The 27425-nt window shown below is 41.1% G+C and overlaps 1 protein-coding gene across 1 annotated transcript; it reads left to right on the top strand.

Annotated features, from left to right (window-relative positions):
- On the top strand, positions 1–26547 carry LOC103084841 (disintegrin and metalloproteinase domain-containing protein 20-like). The gene is made up of 3 exons (XM_007469297.1): positions 1–2077; positions 21292–21611; positions 26452–26547. Exons 1-3 carry the CDS (start codon positions 1–3, stop codon positions 26545–26547), a joined length of 2493 nt encoding a protein of 830 aa, XP_007469359.1.
- The last annotated feature ends 878 nt before the right edge of the window (positions 26548–27425 follow it).

Below are 27425 nucleotides of genomic sequence, written 5' to 3'. Positions count from 1 at the left end.
ATGGGTCCTGCCTGGGCCCAGGCCCACCTGGCAGGTGATCTGTGGCTGCCTCTGCTCTGGCTACTCCTGTTTCCGACCTGCTGCTCCCATGACCCCCCAGGTTGGCGCTTCACTTCCTCTGAAATTGTGATCCCCAGGAAGGTGTCCCACAGAGTGCATGGAGCCGCAACACAAGGCCAGCTCTCCTACAAGGTTCGCTTCAGTGGCCAAAGACACGTGCTTCACATGAGAGTCAAGAAGAGCTTGCTGCCCAGGCATTTTCCTGTTGTCACCGATAACGACCAAGGCGCCATGCAGGAGGACTACCCTTTTATCCCCCGAGACTGTTACTACTTTAGCTACCTGGAAGGGGTTCCTGGGTCCATGGGCACACTGGACACCTGCTATGGGGGTCTGCGTGGCATGCTGCAGGTGGATGACTTCACTTACGAAATCAAACCACTGGAGGCTTCTTCCAAATTCGAGCATGTGATTTCTCAGCTTGTGTCGCAGAAAACAGCAGCAGAGGATGCAAAATGTAAGATTGAAAGGAAAGATACAAATCAAGCATATGAGGAGGCAATGATTGCTGAGATGCCTAGAGCAGCTCCTGTGTATTTGTGGTGGCCGCATAGGAAATACTTAAAAGTTCACTACACAGTTTCTAACTCATTAGTTGTTCGGAACACTAATGTTACACGTATAATAGAGAATGTAGTGATTATAAACAACATATTGCACAGCATTTTCTACCAGGGTCAACTGCAGGTTTTGATTCGTCTCATTTGCATATGGGATGGCATGGATAGGATGGATTTATATAGTTGGCATAGTGCTGAAGCTGCAGTAAGTCATTTTGGTTTATGGAAATGGTGGGGATGGTATACAGAAATTCCTCATGATACTTCAATGCTTTTCACAGGACATAAAATCGCTGGGTCCTCATATTATAGCAGCCATGAAGGAATATGCAACCCCAATTGGGGAGCATCGTTTGTATTTGTTTCAAATTATCACATATTTTTAGCTTCAACTGTTGCAGCACACGCAATAGGTCATGTTCTGGGCTGTGTACACGATGGTCCAGGTTGTCACTGTTTTCGAAGAGATCACTGCATCATGGCTCCTGAGCCTGGTCTTCTAGATATGATGAGCAATTGTACATATAGCCAACTGCATCAGCGGGTTTCTATGTGGGATCCTTGTTTGAGTATACCAAATGTACCATACCGTAATTTTCCTTATGTAGCTCCTCGCTGTGGTGACAAGATCATAAATCAGAGGGAAGAATGTGACTGTGGCACCTTAAAAGACTGTGCTAGGGATCCGTGTTGTCACAACCATTGTGTCCTCACCAATGGCAGTGATTGCAATGAAGGAAGTTGCTGTGTTAAGTGTAAATATGCTCAACGTGGAACTCTTTGCAGAGATACTCTTGGTATTTGTGATCTACCAGAATACTGTAACGGGACAACGCGTGTTTGTGCAGCTGACACTTATATCCAGGATGGAACCCCATGTTCGCCATTAGCTGTTTGTGTGAAGGGAAACTGTAGTGACCGTGATATGCAGTGTCAAGCCCTCTTTGGCTATAAAGTAAAAGATGCTGCACCAGCATGCTATAAAACATTGAATATCATAGGGGACCGATTTGGGAACTGTGGTGTGAGGTTGCTTCAACGAGGAGGAAACCCTGTAAAATGTGAACAAGATGATGTTCTGTGTGGAATGCTGCACTGTGCTAATGTGGAGGAACTTCCTGGTGGTGGGGAGCACACTACATTTCATCATATAGTAGTACAAGATATTAAACCAGAAAGCTGCTTTGGGTACGATGCCCACTTTGGGACAGACTCACCAGAAATGGGGCTTGTGGTGGATGGTGCATCATGTGGCCCAGGATCATACTGTAAGGACCAAAAGTGTACTTTTTTTCAAGACATGGGTTTTGACTGTGATGTCAAGATGTGCAATTACAGAGGGGTTTGCAACAACCGAAGACATTGTCACTGTCAGCAAGGTTGGAAACCACCAAATTGTAGCGAGAGAGGACCAGGAGGCAGTGTAGATAGTGGCCCCCCACCTGACAGAGAAATAGGTATTCGAGCTAGGCTACTAAGGACTATAAACAGAGGAACAGCTCTACTGCTTCTTCGTCTTTTCCTTCTTTTGCTTTCAGCGGTTATAGGTGCCTTTTACTGTGTAAAAGATACTATGGAAAACGAAAAATAATCTGTTGGAAAAAATAACCCCTTGTACCCAAGTAAATACAAACTGGAACACACAAAATGGAGAAAATTACTTTGGCACTTACTGGAAGAAATGATCGATAATCACTCTTACAGGATTAATTACGTAATTCTATAACTCTTCCCAAGTTGTTATCTTGAAATAAAGTGACTTGGCAATTTAAAAAGGGTCTGTGTGGTTAAATGCATTTAATATTTTATATCTGGTCACAGTCTTACTACTCCTGTAGATGATAGTGGGAACTGTTAGATTCAACAACAAGAGGACTTATACTTATTTATGTTGTGCATTATACTAAATTTTCACAGATATGCCTGTAGCACTCCTTGTTTGAACCGGTATGCACTTGTTTAATAGTTTGTTAGACTTTCCCTTAGTTGATTATGTACTAGATTTGTGTTATTGGTTCATGTTTTTGCTAGTGTTAAATAAGCCTAACATAAAAGATAGCATAAAAGACACCTTGACAGATACAGTAGGAAGATCAAAAATTTGGGGTCATAAGTGCATGAATATCAACAGTAGTTCAACAACCTGCTAAGTATGTGATCTTGTCCAAAGTCATAGTCTTTCAGAGGATCAAGGTTATATCTGACATGTTACACTGAGAGATGAAATGTCCTTTTCTGGGGTTTTGTGATGGTCCAAAGAAAGGCCCTAAGAAGGGCCTGGAATATGTTAGGCACTTAATAAATGCTGACTCTTTCATTCTCATTATTATCTTGGGTAGTGCTAAAACAGAAGTATTCCAAGTATAAGGACTTTGGCATTTGATATCTTTTATTGTAAAACCATCACACAAGGAGCTATTGATCACTGATTTATCACTTCTTATGGGCCCTAGTTATTAATGTCATACCATCTCACATTTAAAATCCTAGGAATTGCCTAAGCACAGCCAGTCTATAAAGTACAGGATGGAACTGCGTGCCTGATGTATAATATGTACAGGAACAAAAACTTACATAAAAGGAGACAGGAAGCAATCACTTCATCACAGAGTATTAGAAGCAGGTCTCATAAGTGAGATGTGTTATAGTCGTGTTATTAAAATGTCTCAGACGTTGGATCAAATCCCTTTCTGAATATGGAGTCCAGATGAGGGTAGCTACCTAAGGGAAGAGGAGGGATGCAGCAGTAGAGAATCAATGGGATTGCCACCCTGTGACATTTTAATTTGTCCAACTTTTGTAGAGTTCTCTTAGGCAGCATTTCTTGTCCACAGAGCTTATCCAGTAGAGTAATCTGGATCTTCATCCTTGACAGGTCTGAGACCCAGTTTACTATACCCTTGTCAAACATATGTTACTGCATTCGCTCTTTGCAGAAATATCTATTAAAATTGAAGTTGGATGACCATTTACGAATATGGTTACTTCTCCTTGATCCAAAGGCACCTGATGAAAACAAAGTATCTCTCTCCCTGTGGGTCGGGGTGATTTTGTTTCAAATTAGCAGTCCATTTGCCAAAAGGTGAAAACTGTGGCCCCTGCAGCTTTTTTTCTCTATTTCTATTTTTCTGATATCTACTCATATCCTTATTGGTCTTTTTGCACTGGTGAAGGACCTTTTGTTTCCCTCAACGTGTTTAATTTGTAGTACCATACAGTCAATTGTGTATGTTTCTCTTTGGTTACCAGGCTATCTCCAAAATCTTGACCTAAGTATTTTACCCTGAGGATGAGTGTGATCTCCAGTCTATTTTATGTTTCTAAACAACATTTGATATTTCAGGTATAGGCCATACTTTTAAAAGGTGGCTGTCTCGTGTTAAGGTCCAACATGGGTATTCCTTAAAAGCAGTTTCTAACTGGTGCCAGATATGTGAGACTGAATGATTACAGCCAAGTTAACGTGGTTGGATTATTGCCAGTCAAATAAGGGCAGACACGCTCAGGGATAGCCTTAGAAGATTTTTTTTCCTATTGCTAGGGCTATGGCATATCAAGAAATGGTGAAGTTCCAGAACAAAGGTAAGTGGGAGCACCAGAAGGTGAAGAAGAGAATCAAGGGGGCAGAAAGGAAAACAGGGGTAAGGATGGGAGGAAGGTGAGAAAGGAGTGGGGTTGTGAGACACACAAACATAGGTAGACATAGAAAGACAAGGTCTCTGGGACAGGAAGAAGCAATGTGAAAGTTGTATACTAGGTGTCACAGAATATTAGAATCTGTTCAAAATCTTTCCTTTCTTGGCTTCTTTGTACCAACTTGATCTCAGAGAGACAGCAATGAGCTGTCCTGAAGAGGGATCTTAGTTCCCTGCCCAGGAATTGAACTTGGGTAGCCTGGGTGAAAAGCCAGGAATCCTAACCACTAGACCACCAGAGGCTAGAGGCTAGAAGCAAAGTCCGCATGGCTCTTGCCCCCATTTGAAAGCAAGAATGTTTCAAGGAGGCAAAAACTGCAAAAACAGGTACAAAGTTTATTATTAGAGACACAGCTCAATAAGTGGGAGAGCACCGGAGAAACAGTTTGTTTATTTAATACTGAAGCAAGACAGAAATACACACCCAGAGAGAAAGGAGAGAAGGGGTATGGGTGTCCTCTCTAATCTAATGAGGAGCGCAGTAAAGAGGTGATTTAAATCACTTATATAGGATGGTTCTTCCGGGTCTTTGTTTACCTTTGGTCAATCATCTTGTTGCTTTCTTCACACCTGACCTGTCTAGGACCCTCCCCAACATGCACGTGCAACTTTTTGCTAAGATGGATCCCACTGCAGAGGGCCCTGGGGGTATGTCCACAGATTATTAGGGGGTGGCGCCCCTCCCTTTTTGACCCCCAAGGAGCCTTCCTGCGCATGTGCAGACAGGGAATTTTCCTTGACCTCAAGAGTGGTCATCTTGTCTCTTTACTTCAGCAGAGCTCAGCTTCTGCCACTAGCTTTGTCCTTGGAGTGTCTGGGGGGAGTACAAAGTTTCACTTTTACTCCACTTGACAAACACCAGCTGTGCAGCCCAGGGGCCCATCTATGTCTACCTCAAACTGAGGAAGACTGCCCATGGTGTGATGGCTATTCTAATGCCCTTTCTTCTAAGGTGCCACACTCACAAGTCTGACATGCCCAAGAAACCAAAGGGCCACTACAGTTTGAGATCGTACTCAATGAAACCATGCAACTCTGAGAAGAAATTAAGAGTAAGGATCTTTCTGGCAGACCATATTTCTAGAGCAAATCTGACCAGCAGTTTGGGTAAAAGAGGAGTTTGCCCTGGTAAAAGAAGTCTGAGGTAGAAGGAGGGACATGACCTACCTTAGGAAAGATGCCTAATTCTCTGCTTGTCCAAAATTCTCCAGAAAGCAGAAGAAAATTACTGGACCTCAGTCTGACAAAAGGTTGACCTTCAAGAGATTCATGGCCCCGTAACTCCAACTATGAAGAAACAAACAAACAAACCAAAAACAAACAAAAAATAATAAGAAGAGAAGGAGGACTTACCTCCACACCAAAGATCAGTTGATCAGTTCTGTTTTTGACCCCACCAGGCAGTGCTGGAAAATTTTCCACCTTCTCCCAAGCAATGGCACCAACTTTTTTTTTTTTTTTTTTTTTTTTTTTTTAAAGATTTCTGTGACTCCAATAGAGGGTAAAGCCTTCACTGAGTTGAGGCATAACAGAGAACAACAGCAGACCAGGTGGCTTCACAGCTGAAGCAGGCTCAGGGTTTCTGTATGAGGAAGAATTGGAGGAACTGTCCTATATTTTAACTTTAGCAGCAGTTTCACCTTTAACCAAGACGAGTGCTGAGGCACTTTCCTGTTATCCTGCCCCTTGAAGGAGTCCCAATAACCAACAGAACACTATTGCTGAGAACTGTTTCTGCAAGCCTTGTGGTAGTTTTAGATACTCATGGGGTATGAGTATAAGAAAGGAGAAAGTAGATGGGGAAGAGTACAACATACATGAAAAACAGGAGACCCTCTATATTGTTTGTTTTAAATTTTTGCATCTTTTATCCTCGAGGAGTCTGAGACCTCTCAGGTCAAGATTGTTGCACAAGCCCATTCCAGTTACCATTGCCCAAGCAAGGGAGTCCCAGGAGTCTGGCAAGAGTATCACCTGGGTTCCACAGGTAATCCTCCAAGCCTCTACTGAAGAATAGCAGCCTTAACTCCCCTGCTACTCTGGGTCAATGACTCCATTCATAATGGTGATTCCTGTTCTCACAAGCTAGTCTTTGGACATATGATGACTGAGGGGCCTTGATGGCCACTGTACCTTGCAGTTCCATGGCATTCATGCTGTATCCCTGGCAAAAGTGCATTCTCTGTGGACCAAGACCTACCTACAGCCCTGGAGAATACACAGTTGCTGGGAGGGCAAGCAGAAAAACCACCAGTGGATCATTAAGAGTCATGGTGAGTAGGGCCACCCAACTTCTACTCCTTGCTTCCCAATCCCATATATTCCTCATAATGGATATACAGTACCGTATAGCAGTCTTTGATTGAACATACACACTGTACCCTGAAGGATCGCACTCTATCCTTCCAGGATATTGTTTCTGAGCTGATGTTTTGGCTGTGCCTTCAGTAGCTCATTGCAGTGCAGTGTGCGGGTGGTTGCCAGTGAATATTTGATGTGGTGCAAACAATGGATTTCATTGGGATGGGCCCATTCCTTTACCTCATTCACTGAAGGCTGAGGTCTCTGTTCACATCCTAAGCCACGTGGGATTCCATGGTTAAAGATCACACATTTCATGAGCAAGCCCCCAATACTGGTGCTGGCTGTGGCTCTGCAGGCACAAAAGGCTACTTATCACATCTAGAATTGCTATCTATTCTTGTGAGGACCAAAGGCTGGCCCTTCCAGATTGGAAGGGGCCCGTGGTAGTTGACTTCCCACCAATTAACTGCTAGGTCTTCTTGAGAAATAATGACTTCTCAGGACTTCAGCAATGATCTTTGTTGTTGGCAAGTTGAACATTTAGAGACGGTAGTACCTGGACTGACTTTCTTGGCAAGTGGGAGTTCATGCTATTGAGCTCACTGTAGCCACCAGCTCTGCCACCATGGCCACTCTGTTCATGTGCCCATTGTGCCAGTTCCATGGTGGTTAATGGTGAAGATTGTCTAATGTTGATTGGCTGAGTCATTTTGTCTGCCTGGTTGCTCAGGGCCTTTTCCCGAATGGAAGCGTCTTGATAGGCATGAAGCTGTGCTACAAAAATCCAATCAAAAATGTGCAGAAGGGCTTCCCTGGTGGCGCAGTGCTTGAGAGTCCGCCTGCCGATGCAGGAGACGCGGGTTCGTGCCCCGTTTCGGGAGGATCCCACATGCCGCGGAGCGGCTGGGCCCGTGAGCCATGGCCACTGAGCCTGCGCGTCCGGAGCCTGTGCTCCGCAAATGGGAGAGGCCACAACAGTGAGAGGCCCGCATAACGCAAGGAAAAAAAAAAAATGTGCAGAAGACCTACATGGACATTTCTCCAAAGAAGACATACAGATGGCCAACAAGCATATGAAAAGATGCTCAACATCACTAATTATTAGAGAAATGCAAATCAAAATCACAATGATGTATCGCCTCACAACTGTCAGAATGACCATCATTAAAAAGTCTACAGGGCTTCCCTGGTGGCCCAGTGGTTGAGAGTCCGCCTGCCGATGCAGGGGACACGGGTTCATGTCCCCGGTCTGGGATGATCCCACATGCCGTGGAGCGGCTGGGCCCGTGAGCCATGGCCACTGAGCCTGCGCGTCCGGAGCCTGTGCTCCACAACGGGAGAGGCTACAACAGTGAGAGGCCCATGTACGGCAAAAAAAAAAAAAAAGTCTACAAATGATAAATGCTGGAGAGGATGTGGGGGAAAGGGAACCCTTGTACACTGTTGGTGGGCATGTAAATTGGTGCAGTCACCATGGAAAGCAGTATGGAGGTTCCTTAAAAATCTACAAATAGAACTACCATAAGATTCAGCAATTCCACTCCTGGGTATATATCTGGAAAAAATGAAAACACTAATTCAAAAATATACACGCACCCCAATGTTCATAGCAGCACTATTTACAATAGCCAAGACATGGAAACAACCCACATGCCCAACTACAGATGATTGATTTAAGAAGATATGGTACATGGGACTTCCCTGGTGGTCCAGGGGTTAAGACTCTGCTCTGCCAGCACAGGGATCACGGGTTCAACACCTGTTAGGGTAATTAAGATCCCACATGCTGTGTGGCGTGGCCAAAAGATTAAAAAAAAACAACAACTGTGGTATGTGTATATACTGGAATAGTACTCAGCCATAAAAAATGAAATATTGCCATTTGCTGCAACATGGATGGACCTAGATAATATTATACTAAGTGAAGTAAGTCAGGCAGAGAAAAGACAAACATTATATGATATCACTTACATGTGGAGTCTAAAAAATAATACAAATGAATCTATATGCCAAACAGAAGCAGACTCACAGACATAGAAAAGAAACGTATGGTTACCAAAGGGGGAAGGGAGGGAGTGGAGGGATAAATTAGGAGTATGGGATTAACAGATACAAACTACTATACAGAAAATAGATAAGCTAAAGGGATTTACTATATAGTACAGGGAACTCTATTCAATATCTTCTAAGAACCTATAATGGAAAATAATCTGCACCATATAGAGATAGATAGATAGATACATATATATATATATATATATATCTGAATCATTTTGCTATAAACTGAAACTAACATAATATTGTAAATCAGCTATACTTAAAAAAGAAAATCTTCACACTTCCTGATTACAGCTATATGAGCAGCCACAGAGCTCTACCCTAGAACACCTTTTCTCTAGTCCTTTTTATTCCAGGCCCTGACCAGCTCACAAGGCTCTTGGCCACCTGAAGTAGTCTAATTAGAAACCTTCCACGTAGGGTAGACGACCAAGGTACTAGCCATAAAACTGCCCAAGAATATGGTTTTTTGTTATTTCTCTCTTTTTAGAGTCATCTCTGAAGAGGAATATTATGCAGTCATCTTCCATGTTTGGGTTGAACCCACATACCATGCCTACCCATCCATACACCAAAGTCAGGCATTTTATTCCTCATTTAGCTGACTGAACAAAACCCCCATGTGGGCATATATGGAAGCTGAGTGAAGTGACTGGTGAAACCATGGTGAGTGATATGATGACTTCAAATACCTGCTCATACAATGTACACGTCTTCTCCTCTTGTATGAGCTTGGTATTGGATGCTCTATTTTGAGTTTTCTGTGAATTGCTGCCAGATCCATCTGATTTTATGGATTGCCAGGCCCAGAGAAACCTAGCTGATGCAGAATGATTCAGGACATGTGCTCATATGGGGCCACATGGACTAAAAGCTCATTTTGCTCAGGTTCCCCCAATGCACAGAGAGCTGTTTCTCCATAGTCTGATGGCATGGCCTTGTTACAAAACCCTACGGCCTACGTTGTGATTCTCCTTTGGGGCCTGCCACAGATTCCACACCACATCTTTACCCCTACCACCAGTTTCCCACAGGGTCAAAGACATCAGCCGTGCCAGACTTTATGGCCCAAATTTTGGCTTCTGCTTACACAGGCTAGCAAGAAAGCAAGGCCTTTTCTTGCCTTGTGTTCCCACTCAAAGATGGCCACCTTCATTGTCATCCAGCATCATATTCATAGGTGTGAAATGTTTGCTTCAGTAATGCAAAGAAGCATATATATCAGCCAGCACCTTCCTTGTGGTAGGGAAGGCACCATGAAGCAATTTGCCTTTACTCTCGGGGTATGTCTGAATATTACCTATACAACTGTAACCCTAAATACTCCGATAATGTGAATTGTCCCTGAATCTTTGTAAGGTTTATCTCCTAACCTTGGAATGTATATCTCCTTATAAGACCTCTAATGAACTAACCAACTCATGTTCGCCTGGTCCCATCAGCATGATGCTCTTGATCTAATGAATCAGTATGATGTCTTCAGTATGTTCTGAGGGTCTAAATCTGTTCAGATAATATGCCAGATGTAGAAAGGTGGACATGGCCCTGGAGGCAAATATACAAATATGGTTATCCATGCCACATGAATGCTACCTTCTTTTGATGCTCTTTTCTGATCCAAATAGAAATTAAGTAGTTAACCAAATCAATGGCTGCCTGCTATGCACCTGAGGCCATTTTAATATCCTCTAGCAATGATAGTATATCTGACATAGCAGCCACAATAAGACATTATACTTGGGAGAGTTGGTTGTCTATAATCACTCATTTGGATCGATAAGTTTCCTGTAAAGGCTGGATTGGTGATTTCAATCGAGATGTGAAACGTACAACCACTACTGCCTCTTTTAGTCTTTAATGGTGACGCTTGTGTCTACCTTCCCACGGTGAACACAATTCTAGTTGTTTCTTCTCAATTCTAGTTGTTTCTCTATCCCTATCATATTGTCTCCCAAGGAAATGGTTGTAGGTTTCTTGGGGAAAGGACTGGGAGAATCACTACATAATCTATTTTTCATGATGTTGATATGTCCTTCCTCCTAGGAGCACAGCACTCTCTTTAGTCAACAGATTCTGTATTTGAAAATTAGCTTTGCCACATGAACTGAGCAGGCATCACTATTTTTTTTTTTTTTTTTTGGTGCAACCATTCTCAGTCTCCTGCTCCTCCAATTTTGCCTTCTTCTGATTATAGATGTTAAGCAGCACTCTCTCTGGCTACTCATCTGTTTGTCTTAGAATGACATTGTCTGTTAGCACCTCAGAAGTCCTTAGGTAAAAGGTAAATCACTTCAGCAGCCCCTCCAATATTGGCAATTTTGATGCTAATTCTGGTCCCGTAGTTTCAGGCTCTTAAGTGCAGCCCCTGACCTCTGTTACTTGGGAGAACTCATTATCCTCAGAGCTCTTTACAAACACTGGCCTGTGACAATGTATCATCAGACTGTTCTACAGATGAGGGACTCAACTGAACTCCTTAAAGATGATGTTGCCCCTTGCACCAGTACATTTTAAATAATTTGTATTGATGTATAATTGACATATAACATTCTATTAGTTTCAGGTTTACAACATCACTAATCATTAGGGATATTCCACACTTGTCAGAATGGCTATCATCAAAAAGACAACAAATAACAAGTGTTGGCAAGATGTGGAGAAAAGGGAACCCTCGTGCACTGTCGGTAGGGATGTAAATTGGTGCAGCCACTATGGAAAAGAGTGTGGAGGTTCCTTAAAAAATGAAAAATAGGATGACCGTACAATCCAGCAGTTCCCTTCCTGGTTACTTATCCTGAGAAAATGAAAATACTAATTTGAAAAGATAAATGTACCCCAATGTTCATTGCAGCATTATTTACAATAGCCAAGATAGGGGGGCAACCTAAGCATCCATCCATAGTTGAATAAAGAAGATGTGATATATATATATATATATATATGTGTGTGTGTGTGTATTTATATATATGTGGTATGCATTATATATATATACACACACACAATACATCTATAAAGTAAAATATTACTTAGCCATAAAAAAGAATGAAATCTTGTCATTTGTGGCAACATGAATGGGCTTAAAGGGTATTATGCTTAGTGAAACAAGTCACCCACAGAAAGACAAATACTATATGATTTCACTTGTATGTGAAATCTAAAAATCAAGACAGGGCTTCCCTAGTGGTGCAGTGGTTAAGAATCCGCCTGTCAATGCAGGGGACATGGGTTCGATCCCTGGTCTGGGAAGATCCCACATGCCGTGGAGCAACTAAGCCTGGGTACCACAACTACTGAACCTGTGCTCTAGAGCCTGCAAGCCACAACTACTGAGCCTGCGCACCACAGCTATTGAAGCCTGTGTACCTAGGGCCCATGCTCTGCAACAAAGAGAGGCCATCACAATGAGAAGCCCACGCACTGCAACGAAGAGTAACCCCTGCCCGCCGCAACTAGGGAAAGCCCACGCACAGCAATGAATACCCAATGCAGCCAAAAATAAAAATAATTACAATAAATAAATTTATAAAGAAATAAAAATAAATAAAAATCAAGACAAATGAACAAACATAACAAAATAGGAACATAGTCATAGATACAGAGAACAGATGGTTGCCAGAGAGGAGGCAGGGGAGGAGAGATTGAGAGGTAGAAACTTCCAGTTACAGAACTAATGAGTCATGGCTATGACACGTACTCTGTGGAGTATATAGTCAATAATCATGTAATGTCTTTGCATGGTGACAGATGGTAAGTAGACTTACCATGGTGATCATTTTGAAACATATAGAAATATGGAATCACTATGCTATATACCAGGAACTAATATAGCATTGTTGGTCAATTATACCTCGAAACAAACCAACGAACAAACTCACAGAAAACGAGATCAGATTTGTGCTTACCGCAGGCAGGGGTGTGGGGAGGGATGAAGGTAGTCACAAAGTACAAACTTCCAGTTTTACAATAAGTAAATCCAGGATTGTAGTGTACCACAGGATAAATATAATTAACACTGCTGTGTGTTATATGTGAAAGTCATTAAGAGAGTAAATCCCGAGGTCTCATCACAAGGAAAATATAATTTTTTCTAATTGTTTGATATTGTATCTTTATGAGATGGATGTTTACTAAACTTATTGTGGTAATAATTTCATGATGTAAGTTACATCATTATGCTGTACACTTATACAGTGCTGTATGTCAATTACATCGCAATAAAATTGGAAGAAAACATTGTAATTAAAAATATAAAATAAAAATTGTATAGATAAAACTTTTAAAAAATTAAATAAATAAAGTGAAGGAGGCTCACCTGCTTATATTAAAGCATCAGCCTGAGGGGCAGGCATCTAATTTAACACATACATCTGGGAGCCTGCTGGAATATTCTCCAGGGACAGAGACTGGTGGGTGCCATCTTTGCACTCTCCCTTTGCCATGCTCCAGAGCACCAGTATCTCCTGGAAGGGAGCTTTTACATGCGACTGCTGCCCAGATCTTTGAGGCTGCTGCCAAAGGCATGCATCTTAACTGCATAGCTCTGGAGGCCAGGGGAGTTTGTGTTCCTGTCCCACGGGACTGTAATAATTGATGTCACCTAGAAAGGAGCTCATACCCCTCTGTCTGGCACCCAGATATTTGTGGCTGCTGCCAGGAGATACCTCTACATTGCCTGGCTCTGAAGGACAGTGGGGCTTATGACCTTGGGTTCCACAGGATTGTAGCCAAGAGAGAAAGAGTTCTTAAACAGCTACCACCCCCAGGACACAGCAAAAGGCAACAGACCCAAAAGCTTGGTCTTTCTGTGAAGGAAGCCTATTAGCTAATCATTATGACTGCGATCTGAGGGGCTGGCCTCTAACTAAACATTCATCTAAGGGCTGACTCTAATCCTTTTCAGAGACCTTGGAGGGCGGGCACTATCTTAAAGCTCTCCCTCTGCTACACTCCAGTGCACCAGTGTCTCCTGGAGGGGTGTTTTACTCCACCACACTGCTGGTGACTTAGTTTTTTATGTTTGGTGGTCTGGTTTTTGCAGCTGCCACCCATGGGACACCCCTTGTTCACCTGGCTCTGGGGGACAGCAAGGGAGTGGGGTGGCTTGTATTCCCATCTCTCCCCTGCTTAGAAATCCCCTAGAATTTTCCAGCTCCCCTTTAACATCTAGCTTCTCCACCCATCAGTCCATTCTAATACCAACTACTTACTCATTTATGCTTCTTTTCAAATTTGCCTTATTTTCTCATTATCACTCTAGACTCCAATCCTTCCTCTTGGGTTTCTAAATTTTCCCTGGGCATCCACTCTGGGGCTCCACAAAACATGAAACTTTTTTGTTTGAGGGATGCCCAACATATGTAGACAGTAAAGAGCTTTGCACCTAGGGAGGACATAAAGGACAAGCCATAAGAACTCAAATTCTTCCAGAAACCTGCAAACAACTGGCAAAGGAACTTGATATCAGGTCGGTGATGATACAGTGTCGGGGAAAAGGCTCTTGAATCCATGAAATGGTAAATTCCTTTAAGGAACCAGTAAAAGTACCTATATAATAGTCCCCAAGAAGATCTTAATAGAGGAGGAATAAAATTTTGCACTAGACTTTCTTAAAATTAATTAATTAGTTAATTAATTTTTGGCTGCATTGGGTCTTTGTTGCTGTGCGTTGCTTTACTTGTGGTGACATGGGCTATTCTTTCGTTGTGGTGGCAGGCTTGTCATTGTGGTGGCTTCTCTTGTTGCGGAGCACAGGCTCTAGGTGCGCAGGCTTAGTAGTTGTGGCTCATGGGCTCTAGAGTGCAGGCTCAGTAGTTGTGGCGTGTGGGCTTAGTTGCTCCCCGGCATGTGGGATCTTCCCGGACTAGGGATCGAATTTGTGTCCCTTGCATTGGCCGGAGGATTCTTAACAACTGCGCCACCAGGGAAGCCCCTGCACTAGACTTTTGCAAGATATGGTTTGGCTCAATTAACGTGAATGTTTCCTCCTGTGTCACAGCCAACTACCTAGTTCTTCTTAATGGTAAATTTCCAATTTCCATAGTAATTGTTATGTTCGACTTTTAAATGATCATTTATGTTTTATCACCAAAACATCAATTTATCTAGCTGTCCAATTGATTTACTATAATAGACTATAACTTGAAATTCTCATGTAATCATTTTTATTTTCTTTTACATGTTTTTATTTTCTGCCTCATCCCTAACATTAATTTTTTCCCCTTAATCTATTAATTGATTCTTTGTACTAACCAGCTTTTGGTTTTATTGATCCATTCTTCTGGTTTTGTTTGTTTTCCATTTCTTTTATCTTAGCTTTTCTTTTGACTAATTCTCTCTTTATACTTTCTCTTGGTTCTTCTTTTTCTTTTTTTGTAAGTCGGATATTTATTTTCTGTCATCTTAAATAATAGATATCATATGAAAAATTTTCCTTTTTATTACTTGCCACATAACTTATAATTTCTATTTTGATACCCTTTTTGATTTGGGGGGTTATGCAAAGTAGTATTACTAATAGTGTTATAGATCTTAAAAGTTCTCAACACAAGGAAAAAATATTGTAACTATATGAGGTGATGAATGTTAATTTATTGTGGTAATCATTTCACAATATATATGTATATCCAGTTGTTATGTTGTTCACATTAATCTTATATAATGTTACGTGTCAATTTATCTCAATAAAACTGAAAAAAATTAAATTAAAAAAAGTGTTACATGATTTTGAAGTGGCACTTTAGTAAGCAGATTTACTTTTGAGGTGTCAAGTTCTATTTTTATTGGATGTGCATTGTGTTTTGATGTATAAGAAACTTTATAGTACAATGATATTTTACTTTTTTTTAAAGTTTTTAAACTTTTTTTTAAGCCTTTTAACTCAAGCCTTTTTTTAAGCCTTTTAACTCAAACTTTTTAAAAAAGTTTTTAAACTTTTTTTTTAAGCCTTTTAACTCAAGCACTTAAAACACACATACAGATAGGCCATTTTTTTTTAATGGTTTCCTTTCCAAAAAGTTTATCTTCAGATTAAAATACACTTTACTTGCCCTGGATTCAAAGATTTGTCTTTACATTTCTAAATATGTTTTCCTGCAAAGGTTTGTAAACATAAATTTCAATAGATAAAATTCTGTTTCACCATTGACTTATATCATAAAAGCACACATTCACCCGCTCAAAAAGGAAGCCCTGGTTAGCTTAATTGACAGTATTCAGAAAGCTTTCAATGGGCTTTATAGTCCCATGGCAACTGGAAAGTTAGAATTTTCCTGATTTTCTTTACCTCATGAACCTTGTTTTTAATCAAGGTAGTAAGTGTACTTCAAGACAATGCAATTAACTTTGATTTTTTTTGCTTTCACTAATCTGTACAGAAGAGATCTCTAGCACTTTTGTATAGAAGAGTTACCTTTGATTTTCTCCAAAGTGTTAAGGAGCAGATTTTTGTGTGGCTTAGGAATCAGTAATGGGGGATTCTTCACTGTATAGCATGGTATGGGAAACTCTTGCCACCTTTCCAGTTGCCATTTCATTTGTTTTTCCAAAAAGTATGAATTATGGTTTAGGACTATGAAAAAAGTCATGGAGGACAGAAATGTATTAGACACAGTCCCATTCATCCCATAGCCTATACTCTATAAAAATAAGACAACTACATGAATAATTCTAAAACTGGATTGTTAATGATCACTATCATAGGAGAAATGTGCAATAAAGGCAAAACAGTGAATTTCCTAATTGAATAATGTCAAGGACTAATTTTAAGTGGTTTGAAATTGGACTGAATTGGAAACTGAGTAGCCAACTCTCTAGTTCTAGCTATAGAAATTAGATAGAATGGAGGGAAAGACTCCTTACCCCCTCCAAAAGGAGATCTTTGTGTAATGTTGACTTTGAGGTGTTAGAAAACCATTTAGGTTACTAGAAATGTACCAGAAATCACCCACACTGTGATAAAATTTGAAGCCAAAGTGAAAGTTGAGTTTACCCAGCAAAAGAGGATACAGCAATAGTTCTCATAGTGTAGCCCCTGGACCACTCCCACCACCAGCAGCATCTGGATGCTTCTTAGAAAACCCAGTTTTTCAGGTCCCATTCCAGATCTACTGAATCAGAAGCCTTGTGGATGGGACACAGCAATCTGTGCTTTGATAAAGTCTCCAGGGGATCCTGTGCACACTACAGTTTGAGAGTCACTGGGACAAATAAAAAAAATGGAAGAGAGCTAAAGACCCCAGTTGAAGGTTTATAAGGCTGAAGAAGACAAAAGGAAGTCTCAAAGTTGGAGAGGATCCATGGGAGCCAAACACTCATGGAAGCCATGGGAGGAGAGAATTTCAAGGAGATACTCAGTATTGTCAAATGTTATAGGAAGTTTAGTTCAAGTTGGGGCATTTGTACTAGTTCCCACATAGTACAAATGTGAACTGTTGTGCAAGCTTCTTAACCTTTCTGAGCCTCAATTTGTGCACCTGTAAAATGAGTCTGGAATCATGCTCTTCCAAAATTTTAAGATTTTTAGTGAATTAAATTATATACTAAATGTCAGTTATGAAACCAGATGATTCATGAAGTAATCTTTCTGTACCATAGCCATTAAATTTGGCCATAGTTCTAAAACCTAACTTCAGTATTAAAGCTCTCAAGATTGGTGATTTTGATAACAACACTCCCATATACTTGTGTGAGTTAAGTGATGGTAGAGCAGATACTGGAGGATTATGTAACTTGGCTAGATATCAAGAACATACTAGTGCTGAGGGACTGGCATGGACGGTGGAGACGCCTTGTTTTCTGGATGTAAATTTGTATAAACTGCCACATGGAAGCGTGATAGATGGCTGGGTCAACTATTTTTCTGTTTATTAACACTAGAAACACACAGATGGGATTTGAGTCATATTTATGGGAAAGCAACAGAAGCCATACTGATGAGCTATTTTGTGATTTTTGTGAGAATTGTAAAATGATGACAAATATCACTTTGATTTAACAGATAGATGTACTAAGGTATACAGTAGTGATCCTTAAAGTGAGAATATATATTATTTGTTAGGTGCTTAAATTTTTCACTGCCGCAAATTTTGTTTCATGGAAATCTTCCAGCATACTTGTAATTCTTACTATTTATTTGCTCCTTCAAGATCATTTCAAGGTTCTTAATAAGTGCTTATTTGGATGATGGAATGAATGGGAGACTGAAGACCTATATTCACTTAAACTGAATATATGCTTTATCTGATAAGGATAACAGATTATTAGCTATGGCATTACCTAGAATACATGTATATGATTTAAACCATTATTAACTATTAGCTGAGTGCCAGCGTTTATTGGAGTTAGATCCATAAGGTGACATTTTATGTAGTGAAAAGGTAGGAAAAGGTCTGGACTTTTAGAACAGTTCCCTCGGCATTTAAGATATGAGGAAAAGTTGGAGAATTAATACACTTGACTAACCTGGATACTGTATGAGTTCTGAAGTATCGAAAGAAGTGAACAAGGCGAGAGGCAATGCCAGATACAAACTCTTGCACACTTCACAATACATTCTCTAATAAATCCTATGGCCCTATATGCTTCTGTCTCTGCACAGAGATGAATTAAACAAACAAACATACAACAAAAAGTGTAAGCCAAACAATTCAAAATAAAATACAAAGGAATCACAGCACTGAAGGAGACTCTATTCATAGACCAAAGCAACCCTGTTCACAAGAGCATCTCTGCAATCCTAAATTCTCCTGTATTCTACAACTGCTCCAGCCTCTTTCCCATGAATCCAAATAATTTTCTCCCAGCAACTGTGTAGTGTGACTTAACCTCTCAGGCTAAGTCTTCCCACCTTTCTTACTGCTCCAGTCCCCAGGTTTGCAAGGTGTCTCTTCTTTGGAGAGATTGGGGTAGGGGAAGATTGGAAGAATAGGGGTAAGGGAAGGGATTAGCAGTCTTACTTTAATAAACCTTACCCTGATCACTTTAAAATCTTCCTGGTTCAGTTCAGGTGATGCTCTGGGGGAGGGGGTTGATACATTTGCTCAGCCCCAGAACTCAAAACAAAACCCTAAAGTTCAAATTCAAACCCTGAACTATTATTTCCACTCTCCTTTTTTTCATCTTTCTTATGTACTGTTTGGACAACAAGGACTTTGTTCACCAAAACCGACAATACAGTGTGATAGAGCTCTGTGAAATATTTTAGTCAAAGACTAGTGGAGCTCTGAAGAGGAAATAATTTACATTGCCTGTGGAGTAAGGGAGGCTTCAAGAACCTGGTGTCCCTAAAGCTGCATCTGGAAGATGTGGAAGTTCATGCAATACTCAGGGAGTTAATATCTCCTCCAGGTTGGAGCATGGAGTGAATGAAGAACAGTAGCAGAAAAGGCAGGCCAAAGTCATATTACAAACACCCTTCAATTACTTTCTAAGAAAATTGGAGTGACTACTGTAGGCAGAAAAAAAAAAAAAGAATCTCATCATTATTTATGTCTCTTAGATAACTGTCAGCAGTGTGGGAGATAGACTTGAGTTCATAATTAAGGTTTTGTTTTTGTTTTTTAAGTTTTTTGGCCGCACCCGTGGCATGTGGGATCTCAGTTCCTCCCCACCAGGGATCGAACTGTCGCCCTCTGCATTGGAAGTGCAGAGTCTTAACCACTGGTCTGCTGGGGAAGTCCCCCTATAATTAAGTTTTTTGTTTGTTTGTGTTGTTGTTTTAGACCCGGTGGGCCTAGATATGAGTGTTAACTAGATCAGCCTAAAGGCAAGAAGGAGATCAGGAATTTCTTTTCTACAGACACTTAGGGGCAAATTTAATAGATAGAAAGATGATAAGGGATTAAACCAGGAATATTTCAGTGACAATAAAGAGGCAGGGATAGATGGAAAGATTTCAGGGATAGCATGGGAAATGTGAGTCTTATGTCACCTGCACTCTATACTATTATGTCATCTCAAAACACTTGACAGTTGAGGGTTTCTCTGACTCAACCTGGCAAATGGCACACGTGGGGGGCTGTTTCCCAAGCTACCCGTGTTCATTTGCATGCCCATTAGATTGCCAGCCTCTTTATGGCAGGGATCATCTTTTCACCTCTGTGTTCCTCGAGGTTTCTAATGACCCACAGAAAGGTGTGCTGGATGGTTGGTGAAAACTAGTGGAAACTAGACATTCATAAATGACTGAAGATTACAGGCTATCTGGCAGTAAAAGCACTAGCATTAAAGGTTCACTGATACCAAGACATTACATCAATTACCATTCAACCTAAACTCTCACAGCACTTTTTTCCCCTATTTTTATTAAGATGGTGAACTACCTGATCTCAAAGAGGCAGCAGTGAGGGGTGGTGTGAAGCAAGATCTTAATTCCCTGCCCAGGAACTGAACCTGGGTAGCCTGGATGAAAACCAGGAATCCTGGCCACCATGCCCCCTTGTTCTTGCCCCCAGTGAAAAATGCATTTCTCATGGAGACAAAAACTGTAAAAACAGGTACAAGTTTATTACTAGAGACACAGCACAAAATCAAGTGGGAGCGCACACAGAGAAAGTTTGTTTAGTTAAGATAGAAGCAAGGCAGAGATGCACACCTGGAGAGAAAGGGTGTGGGCAGCCTCCCTAATGAGGAGGAGCCCAGGAAACAGGCAGTTAAGTCATTTATACAGGGAGGTTCTTCCAGGTCTTTGTCTACCTTTGGCCAATTATCTGATTTCTTTTTTCACACCTGACCTGCCCTAGGACCCTCCCCAACATAAGTGGGCAACTTTTTCCCAAGATGGATTACAGCCCAGAGGCCTATGGGATGGCCTTAGCATCACATATTATGGGGTAGTGCCCCCTCCTTTTTAACCCCCAAGGAGCCTTTCTGCACATGTGCAATGTCTCCCTTGCCCCAAGGATGGGAAATGTATGACCTCTTGATCATTTAACAGGGTTTAGCCCCTCTCTGTCCCTGCCATAAAAGTGTCCAATGTCCGGTTATCTACCCTATTCCTGTTGTTGTTTCTTATATTGAAGTGCAGATCTCGAAATATAGACAGGAGTCTGGTCATAAATATGTAGTCTGGGGCCCGTTTATCTTTTGCCTCAGGAATTGCAAGCAGGGGACTGGTAATGAATGTTCGGCCTGGAGCTCATCTTCTTCTCACCCCAGGAGGTGTGAACAGGAGGCCAGTTGTAACTGCCTAGCCTGGAGCCCATCTGTCTCCTGCCTCATCCCTATCCCACAAATAACTATAGAGGCTAGAGTACTGGCTTCAAAGTAACGTGTTTTTTTGTTGTTTTTTTTTGTTTGTTTGTTTCTTTGTTTTTTTGCGGTACGCGGGCCTCTCACTGCTGTGGCCTCCCCCGCTGGGGAGCACAGGCCCCAGACGCGCAGGCTCAGCGGCCATGCGGCACGTGGGATCTTCCCGGACCGGGGCAAGAAACCGCGTCCCCTGCATCGGCAGGCGGACTCCCAACCACTGCACCACCAGGGAAGCCCCAAAGTAACTTTTTTAAAAGAGATTTTATTGAGCTGATTTTATGTGCCAGGGAGTGTTCTAAGAAGAGACCCACAACACAGGAGGTACAGGTTTCTATAGCCTTTGACGATTACTACAAACACGACTTAAGTCCCTAAGTCCCGATTACAAACCAGCTTGCCGGACCAAACCTCTGACGCTCGAATTTCCGGGGGGAAGCGTGAGTATGTTACTACGGATCGATTGCTTTTGCCTGGCGGAGACCTATCTGGAAGGGCTCTGCACTGGGAGGCAAAGGAAAGGAGGTCAGTCAAGTACCGTAGTCCTCGGGAGGGACCCAGAGCCACTGAGATTCGGGAGGCCACGCTGGCCTGTTTGGCTGGGCATCCAAGCGGGTCGGAGAGTTCAGTCACGTTCGCTCACGCGGTGATGCGCAAGAATAAGACCCTTCGCTACGGAGTTCCCATGTTGGTGAGCGCAGTGAGAAAAGAGTGGGGGAGAGGTTCCGGAAGGGGTGGGACCACAAGTCTGGCTGGAAGGAGAGTTCTGTGAAACTGTAACGCGTGCGACCCGGAACGGCAGTCTGGGCTAGGAAGGGGCTGGCGTTTAGGCCGTCCTAGTCTCCTAGTCTCTCCCCGCGCTGGTAGTGGGATCTCGAGTCCCCCTTTTACCTCTTTGGTAGTTACCTGCATGTGCTTCTGAGAGTGATGTCAGAACCAGATTTTAACCCAAGTCTGGGTGATTACTAAACTTCCATCCTACCCCTCTCCGCGCCCGCCCGCCTCCAGCTACAGCTTGACGATACTCTGCATCATTGGAACTAGTTGTATTTACTTAATTTAACTGTATAATTTCGGGCGTCTTCAGGTTTCAGCTTATTAGTTTGTGAACTGGCTTAATTCTTCCAGGGTTGTTATGAGTTAAGTAAATCCTTGTGAATTGAACGAAGCACATGGTAGCAGCCCTCAAAAGATGGTCGCTGAATTATAGTTGATATTTTTAAAGCACGTTGAAAGTAGTTTTGGTGTCTATTTCTTTGCATCTATTCCTACGCGGCGTTCCCAGAAGGTTGCATTCGTCTTGAAATTTAGATTGTTGTTGGCTTAACACCAACCCGAGTTGGAATCCAGCGAGACCACTCCCTTTCTTTTCACTTTGACCTTGGCAAGTTACTTTGCTTCAGCAAGCCTTGATGTCATAGTAAATGAAACAATGTAAATAAAAAGCATGTGGACAAAGTCCACTTTCTTTTAAATAGTTTATTACTTTGGTATGGATTTGGTACAGGTGAAGTTACCAGCTTTTGCATTTAAGCAGGACTAAAGGAAAGAAGTGACCTTAGAAAAGTAATGAGTTTTTTTACTCATCTTTGATGAATGTGGATTTCTTGCTCATCTTTGGAAACTCCTTTTTATCTATCTTTCTAAAAGTTTAAAGAAAGTTGTAAGACAATGTAGGTGATGGGGAATGTGTAAAAACTATCCTCCCTGTAGATTCCCCTGCCACAAAATAGAGATCCATTCAAAAATTACTGTGATTGTAGTCACTACCTTGAGGTCACCTGCATGTCCCACTGGAAGACAGTTTGACTTTGTTTCTTATCTTTCAAAATCATCAAAGCTAAGCTCTTAACACCAGTAGTATTAAACTACCTTCTAAGGTTTCCCTCATTTGTTTTATTTCATGGAATGGAGACTACCACAGTAGACTTCTTCCCGAGTGTATTTCTCTATACTGATCTCTGTGTCTATATTGGACCTGTACTATACTGGACCTAGGTCTGTACTGTTTCAAAATATGGGTCCTAGACATATAACTACTTTTGTAGAGGAAAATGTTGAGTTCAGTACTGTGAAACCCAACACTACTAGAAAGACCTCAAAAGATACATCGTCTTCATCATGCATCAGTCAAATATTCCATAATTACTATAATATACTTCAAGATGAAACTATTTCCTCTCTTAGATAAATGTTAATGCTTGCTTCCTAAGAATCTTTATTCAGCAACATACAGAAGAGGACTTAGAGTACCAGGTATAGGCCAATAATACTGTCCTTCCCTGCTCTCCCAAACCACTTGAAAAAGAGAATATATTTGTTGTCTCCCAAACCACTTGAAAAAGAGAATATATTTGTTGTTTCAGTTTCCACACTGCGCATTTAGTCCGCAGAATTTACCTTTCTAATCTGACCAGTGACTACTGGTTTCTACATTGTAAAAAATTAGCCCATTTAATGATTTCTGTTCAGTTGTTTTTAGTTTATTCAGTGTTATGCAACTATCACCACAGTCTAAATTTAGAACATTTTCATCACCCTAAGAGAAACACCATACTCACTAGTAGCCGCTTCCTGTTGTCCCCTACCCTTCTCCCATCCTCGTTAACCACTAACCTACTTTTGTCTATAGATTTCATAGAATAATACAACTTATGGTCTTTTGTGACTGACTTTGTTCACTTAGCATAATGTTTTCAAGGTTCATTCATGTAACATGTATCAAAACCTCATTCCTTTTAATGGCTAAATAATATTCCGTCAGTTGGAATATTTATTTTTCATTGATGAACATTTAGGTTGTTTTCATTTCTTGGCTATTATGAATAATGCTGCTGTGAACATTCATGAACAGATTTTTGTATGGATGTGTTTTCATTTCTGTTGAGTAAATACCTAGTAGTAGAAATGCTAGGTCATATGGTAACTCCATGTTTAACATTTTGAGGAACTGCCAAGCAACTCAGGAAAGCACTATACTTAGGATTATTGTTTTATCATAATGGTTATAAATTAGGAACAGCTGAAAGAACAGGCCCTTAGGGCAAGATCTGGGGAGGGTCCCAAAGGCAGAGTTTCCTTGTTTTCTCCCTGTGGAATCAGGGTATGCCACCATCCCAGCACATTGATGTGTTCACCAACCAGGAAGCTCATCCAGAGTTTTTTTATTGGGATTTTCATCATCTATGGTTGATTGGATCATTGGCTGTGTGACTGAACTCAATCTCCTGCCCCACTTTCCTCCTTGAAGGTCAGGAGGTCAGGTGGCTATCACATGGCTCAGGGTCCCAACCCTCTAGTCACATGGTTGATCATCCCTGCATGACCAGCCTCTATCCTGTGACTATCTAGGGACCCACAGTGAGTCATCTCATTAGCATAAACTCAGCTGTGGTCCCAATTACAAAGATGCTCCTGTCACTCAGGAAATTCCAAGTGAGTAGCTCCCTCCCAAGAACCCAGGACCAAGACCAGACAAATTCTTTATTATATAACATGTGGGTATTGTGATGGCAGTGTTGCAGAAAAGAGATGATGGTGGCCTAGACTAGAGTATTAGAAGAAGATATAGTCAGAAATTATCAGATTCTAGAAATATTTTGACAGAACTCAGTGATGGATTAGATGTGAGATAGGAATTGGAGGAGCTAAAGATGACTCCAGAGAAGCTGGCTTGAGTAATTGGATGAAAGTATTTGACCTTAATTGGGATGTGGAAGATTGATTAGCAGCAGATTGGGGCAAAAGAGTGTTGGGGTAAAAAATCAAGAATTTTTTCATGTTAACTTATATATACCTGTTAAACTTTCAAGTGGAGATGTCAGGTAGGAGGGCAGGTCTTCCCTTCAGTGGGATGTTTCCCACTGAAAATGTGCATCTGGAAGTTGTTAGGTTATAGAAGCTATTTAGATCCGTGGAACTGGATGGCATCACCTAGGGACTCTTGGTTGTGAAGAGGTGAAAAAGGTGTGAAGAGTGAGCCTTTTGAGATGCTCCAACAATTTGAGATGGGAAGGTGAGGAAGAATGAATAAAGGGAGGCTGAGAGGAGTTAGGAAAATCACAGGTGTGTCTTTTTGTTACCAACTGGGGTTCTTGGCCTTCCTTAATCGATAGATATTGATAAGAGGCCAGACAAGAAATTCAGGCAAGACTTTATTAGCAGGGGGGAACGAAAACAGGTAACAGGTTCCCTCGAACCCCTAGGGTGGGGGCCAGCTGATTCCTTATATGGGGAGAGCATAGGGATGTGTCCATGGGTGGGGCTAAAGGGGTGGCTTAGGTGGTCTGCCCACCCCTTTGTGGTGTTGAGTGTAGGGGGCATGTGCAGTACCCTGCTTTTACTCCTGACACCGTGTTTTTGCTCCCGGCTCTTCAGAAGTGGCAGCTGGGTTTTTGGTCTTTTTGTATCTTGTTGTGCATAATTTGCCCCAACTGTGCATGCTTGCAGTAATTTTCAGTCCCTTATACTTTCTTTGCATTTTGTTGCTGGAGGAGAAGTTTGTCCAGGTGCAACCACTGCAGCAAAGGGTCCCAGGTCCCAGGTCCCACCGTGTCTCATTTTCATTGAAACCAAGAGACAAAAAAGTTACTTTACTTATATAAAGAATGATTACATATTGACATTGGAAGTATTAGCTGGTTATGTATAACAGACGTTTTTCCTGGTTTGTTGTCTTTTGATTTGATGCCATTTTTATTTCATTTATTTGCAGATAAGAGACTAAATTTTTATGTGGTCAGATTTATTGGGTTTTTAAATTCATAGCCTCAAGGTTTTGTCGGTATTCCAACTTCAAAATAGAATTTTATATTTTACAGTGTTTTTATCTGTTTGTATTACTTTAATTGGTAATATTAATATACTGATGGTAGGGATCAAACTTAACTTTTTTTCCAAATTGCTAGACTTTTACAGCTTTAGGATGAGAGTAGAGCCCATTAGATTATCGGAGGAGATGCTAAAGCAGCAATGGCAATTCATGGGCTCTTTTAAGGTGTACCACATACTGAGAAGGGTAACGTACTCCATGAGATTGTTTTATCACTTGGTTAGAAAATGGAGAAAAATGCTCTCTAATTGGCCTATTTTGCAAAATCATAAAATTGAAAGAATTCTAGTCTTGAAGAAGCAAGGCCAGGATTTTATTCCCGGATTTACCCATTACAGTCATGGGCAAGTCATTTAGTTCGCTGTGCTTTTATTTCCTCATCTATTAAGTGTATTTTTTTCCCTTAGCTCATAGGTCTTTTGTAAGGATCAACTAATATGATGCTTGTGATGGTGATATTTATATCATAAGGTCAAGTACAGGTGGGGGTAATGATTTTGGTATTTGCTCATGTGCTAAAATGTTTCCCAGTGATAGCGTGTACTATATCTACTCTGAAAAGATGAATGGTAACTCACCAGGGAAAATAATCTATAGGATTTTGTATAATCTGCCACTGTTGGTGTTCAGATAAGTAATGTATAGATAGACTGAATTCTGCCCTTCTAGTTTGTTTAATTGTTTCCCTGTCTTGTTTTAGTTGCTGATTGTTGGAAGTTCTTTTGGTCTTCGTGAGTTTTCACAAATCCGTTATGATGCTGCGAAGATTAAAGTAAGAACTGTCATTGGTGTTTGACATGTGTACATGTATGTTCTGGTTTATGAGACATGAATACTCTGTAAACTAAGCTGTCTTGAGTTTTATCTTGCTTTTTAAGACTGATATATGGGGACTTCCCTGGCAGTCCAGTGGTTAAGACTCTGTGCTTCCAATGCAGGGGGCACGGGTTCCAACCCTGGTCGGGGAACTAAGATCCCACATGCTGCATCGCGAGGCCAAAAAATAAAATAAATAAAAGTAATACAAACAGCTGTTAAAAAAAAAAAAAGACTGATATATGATATTTGGGTTCTTTTAAAAAAATTTTTTATACAATTTTTAAAGGTTACTTTCCATTTACAGTTATTACAAAATATTGGCCATATTCCCCATGTCGTACATTATATCCTTGAGCCTGTTATACACCCAACAGTTTGTACTTCCCACGCCCTCGCCCCTATTGTCCCTCGCCTCTCCCCACTGGTAACCACTAGTTTGTTTTCTATATTTGTGAGTCTGCTTCTTTTTTCGTTGTATTCACTAGTTCATTGTATTTTTTAGAATCCACATATACGTGATATCATTAAGTATTTGTCTTTCTCTGTCCGTTTTATTTCACTTAACATAAGGCCCTCCAAGTCCATCCATGTTGTTGCAAATGGCAAAATTTCATTCTTTTTTTACGGCTAAGTAAGATTACATTATACATATATACACATGCATATATACATATACACACACACACACACACACACACACACATACACACACACCACTTTTTTTTTTAATTGGAGAATAATTGCTTTACAATGGTGTGTTAGTTTCTGCTTTATAACAAAGTGAATCAGTTATACGTATACATATGTTCCCATATCTCTTCCCTCTTGCGTCTCCCTCCCTCCCTCCCACCTTCC

This window comes from Lipotes vexillifer, unplaced genomic scaffold (genome assembly GCF_000442215.2).
Source record: "Lipotes vexillifer unplaced genomic scaffold, Lipotes_vexillifer_v1.1 scaffold684, whole genome shotgun sequence".
Lineage (NCBI taxonomy): Eukaryota > Metazoa > Chordata > Mammalia > Artiodactyla > Lipotidae > Lipotes > Lipotes vexillifer.
This window is presented reverse-complemented; position numbering and strand designations above follow the sequence as displayed.

Excerpts from the sequence above, each read along its gene's own strand:
- LOC103084841 (XM_007469297.1), top strand. The coding sequence starts at position 1 with ATGGGTCCTGCCTGGGCCCAGGCCCACCTGGCAGGTGATCTGTGGCTG. Across the intron at positions 2,078-21,291 it reads CCCACCTGACAGAGAAATAG|TCCCTAAGTCCCGATTACAA; the intron begins GTATTCGAGCTA and ends ACACGACTTAAG. Across the intron at positions 21,612-26,451 it reads GCTACGGAGTTCCCATGTTG|TTGCTGATTGTTGGAAGTTC; the intron begins GTGAGCGCAGTG and ends GTCTTGTTTTAG.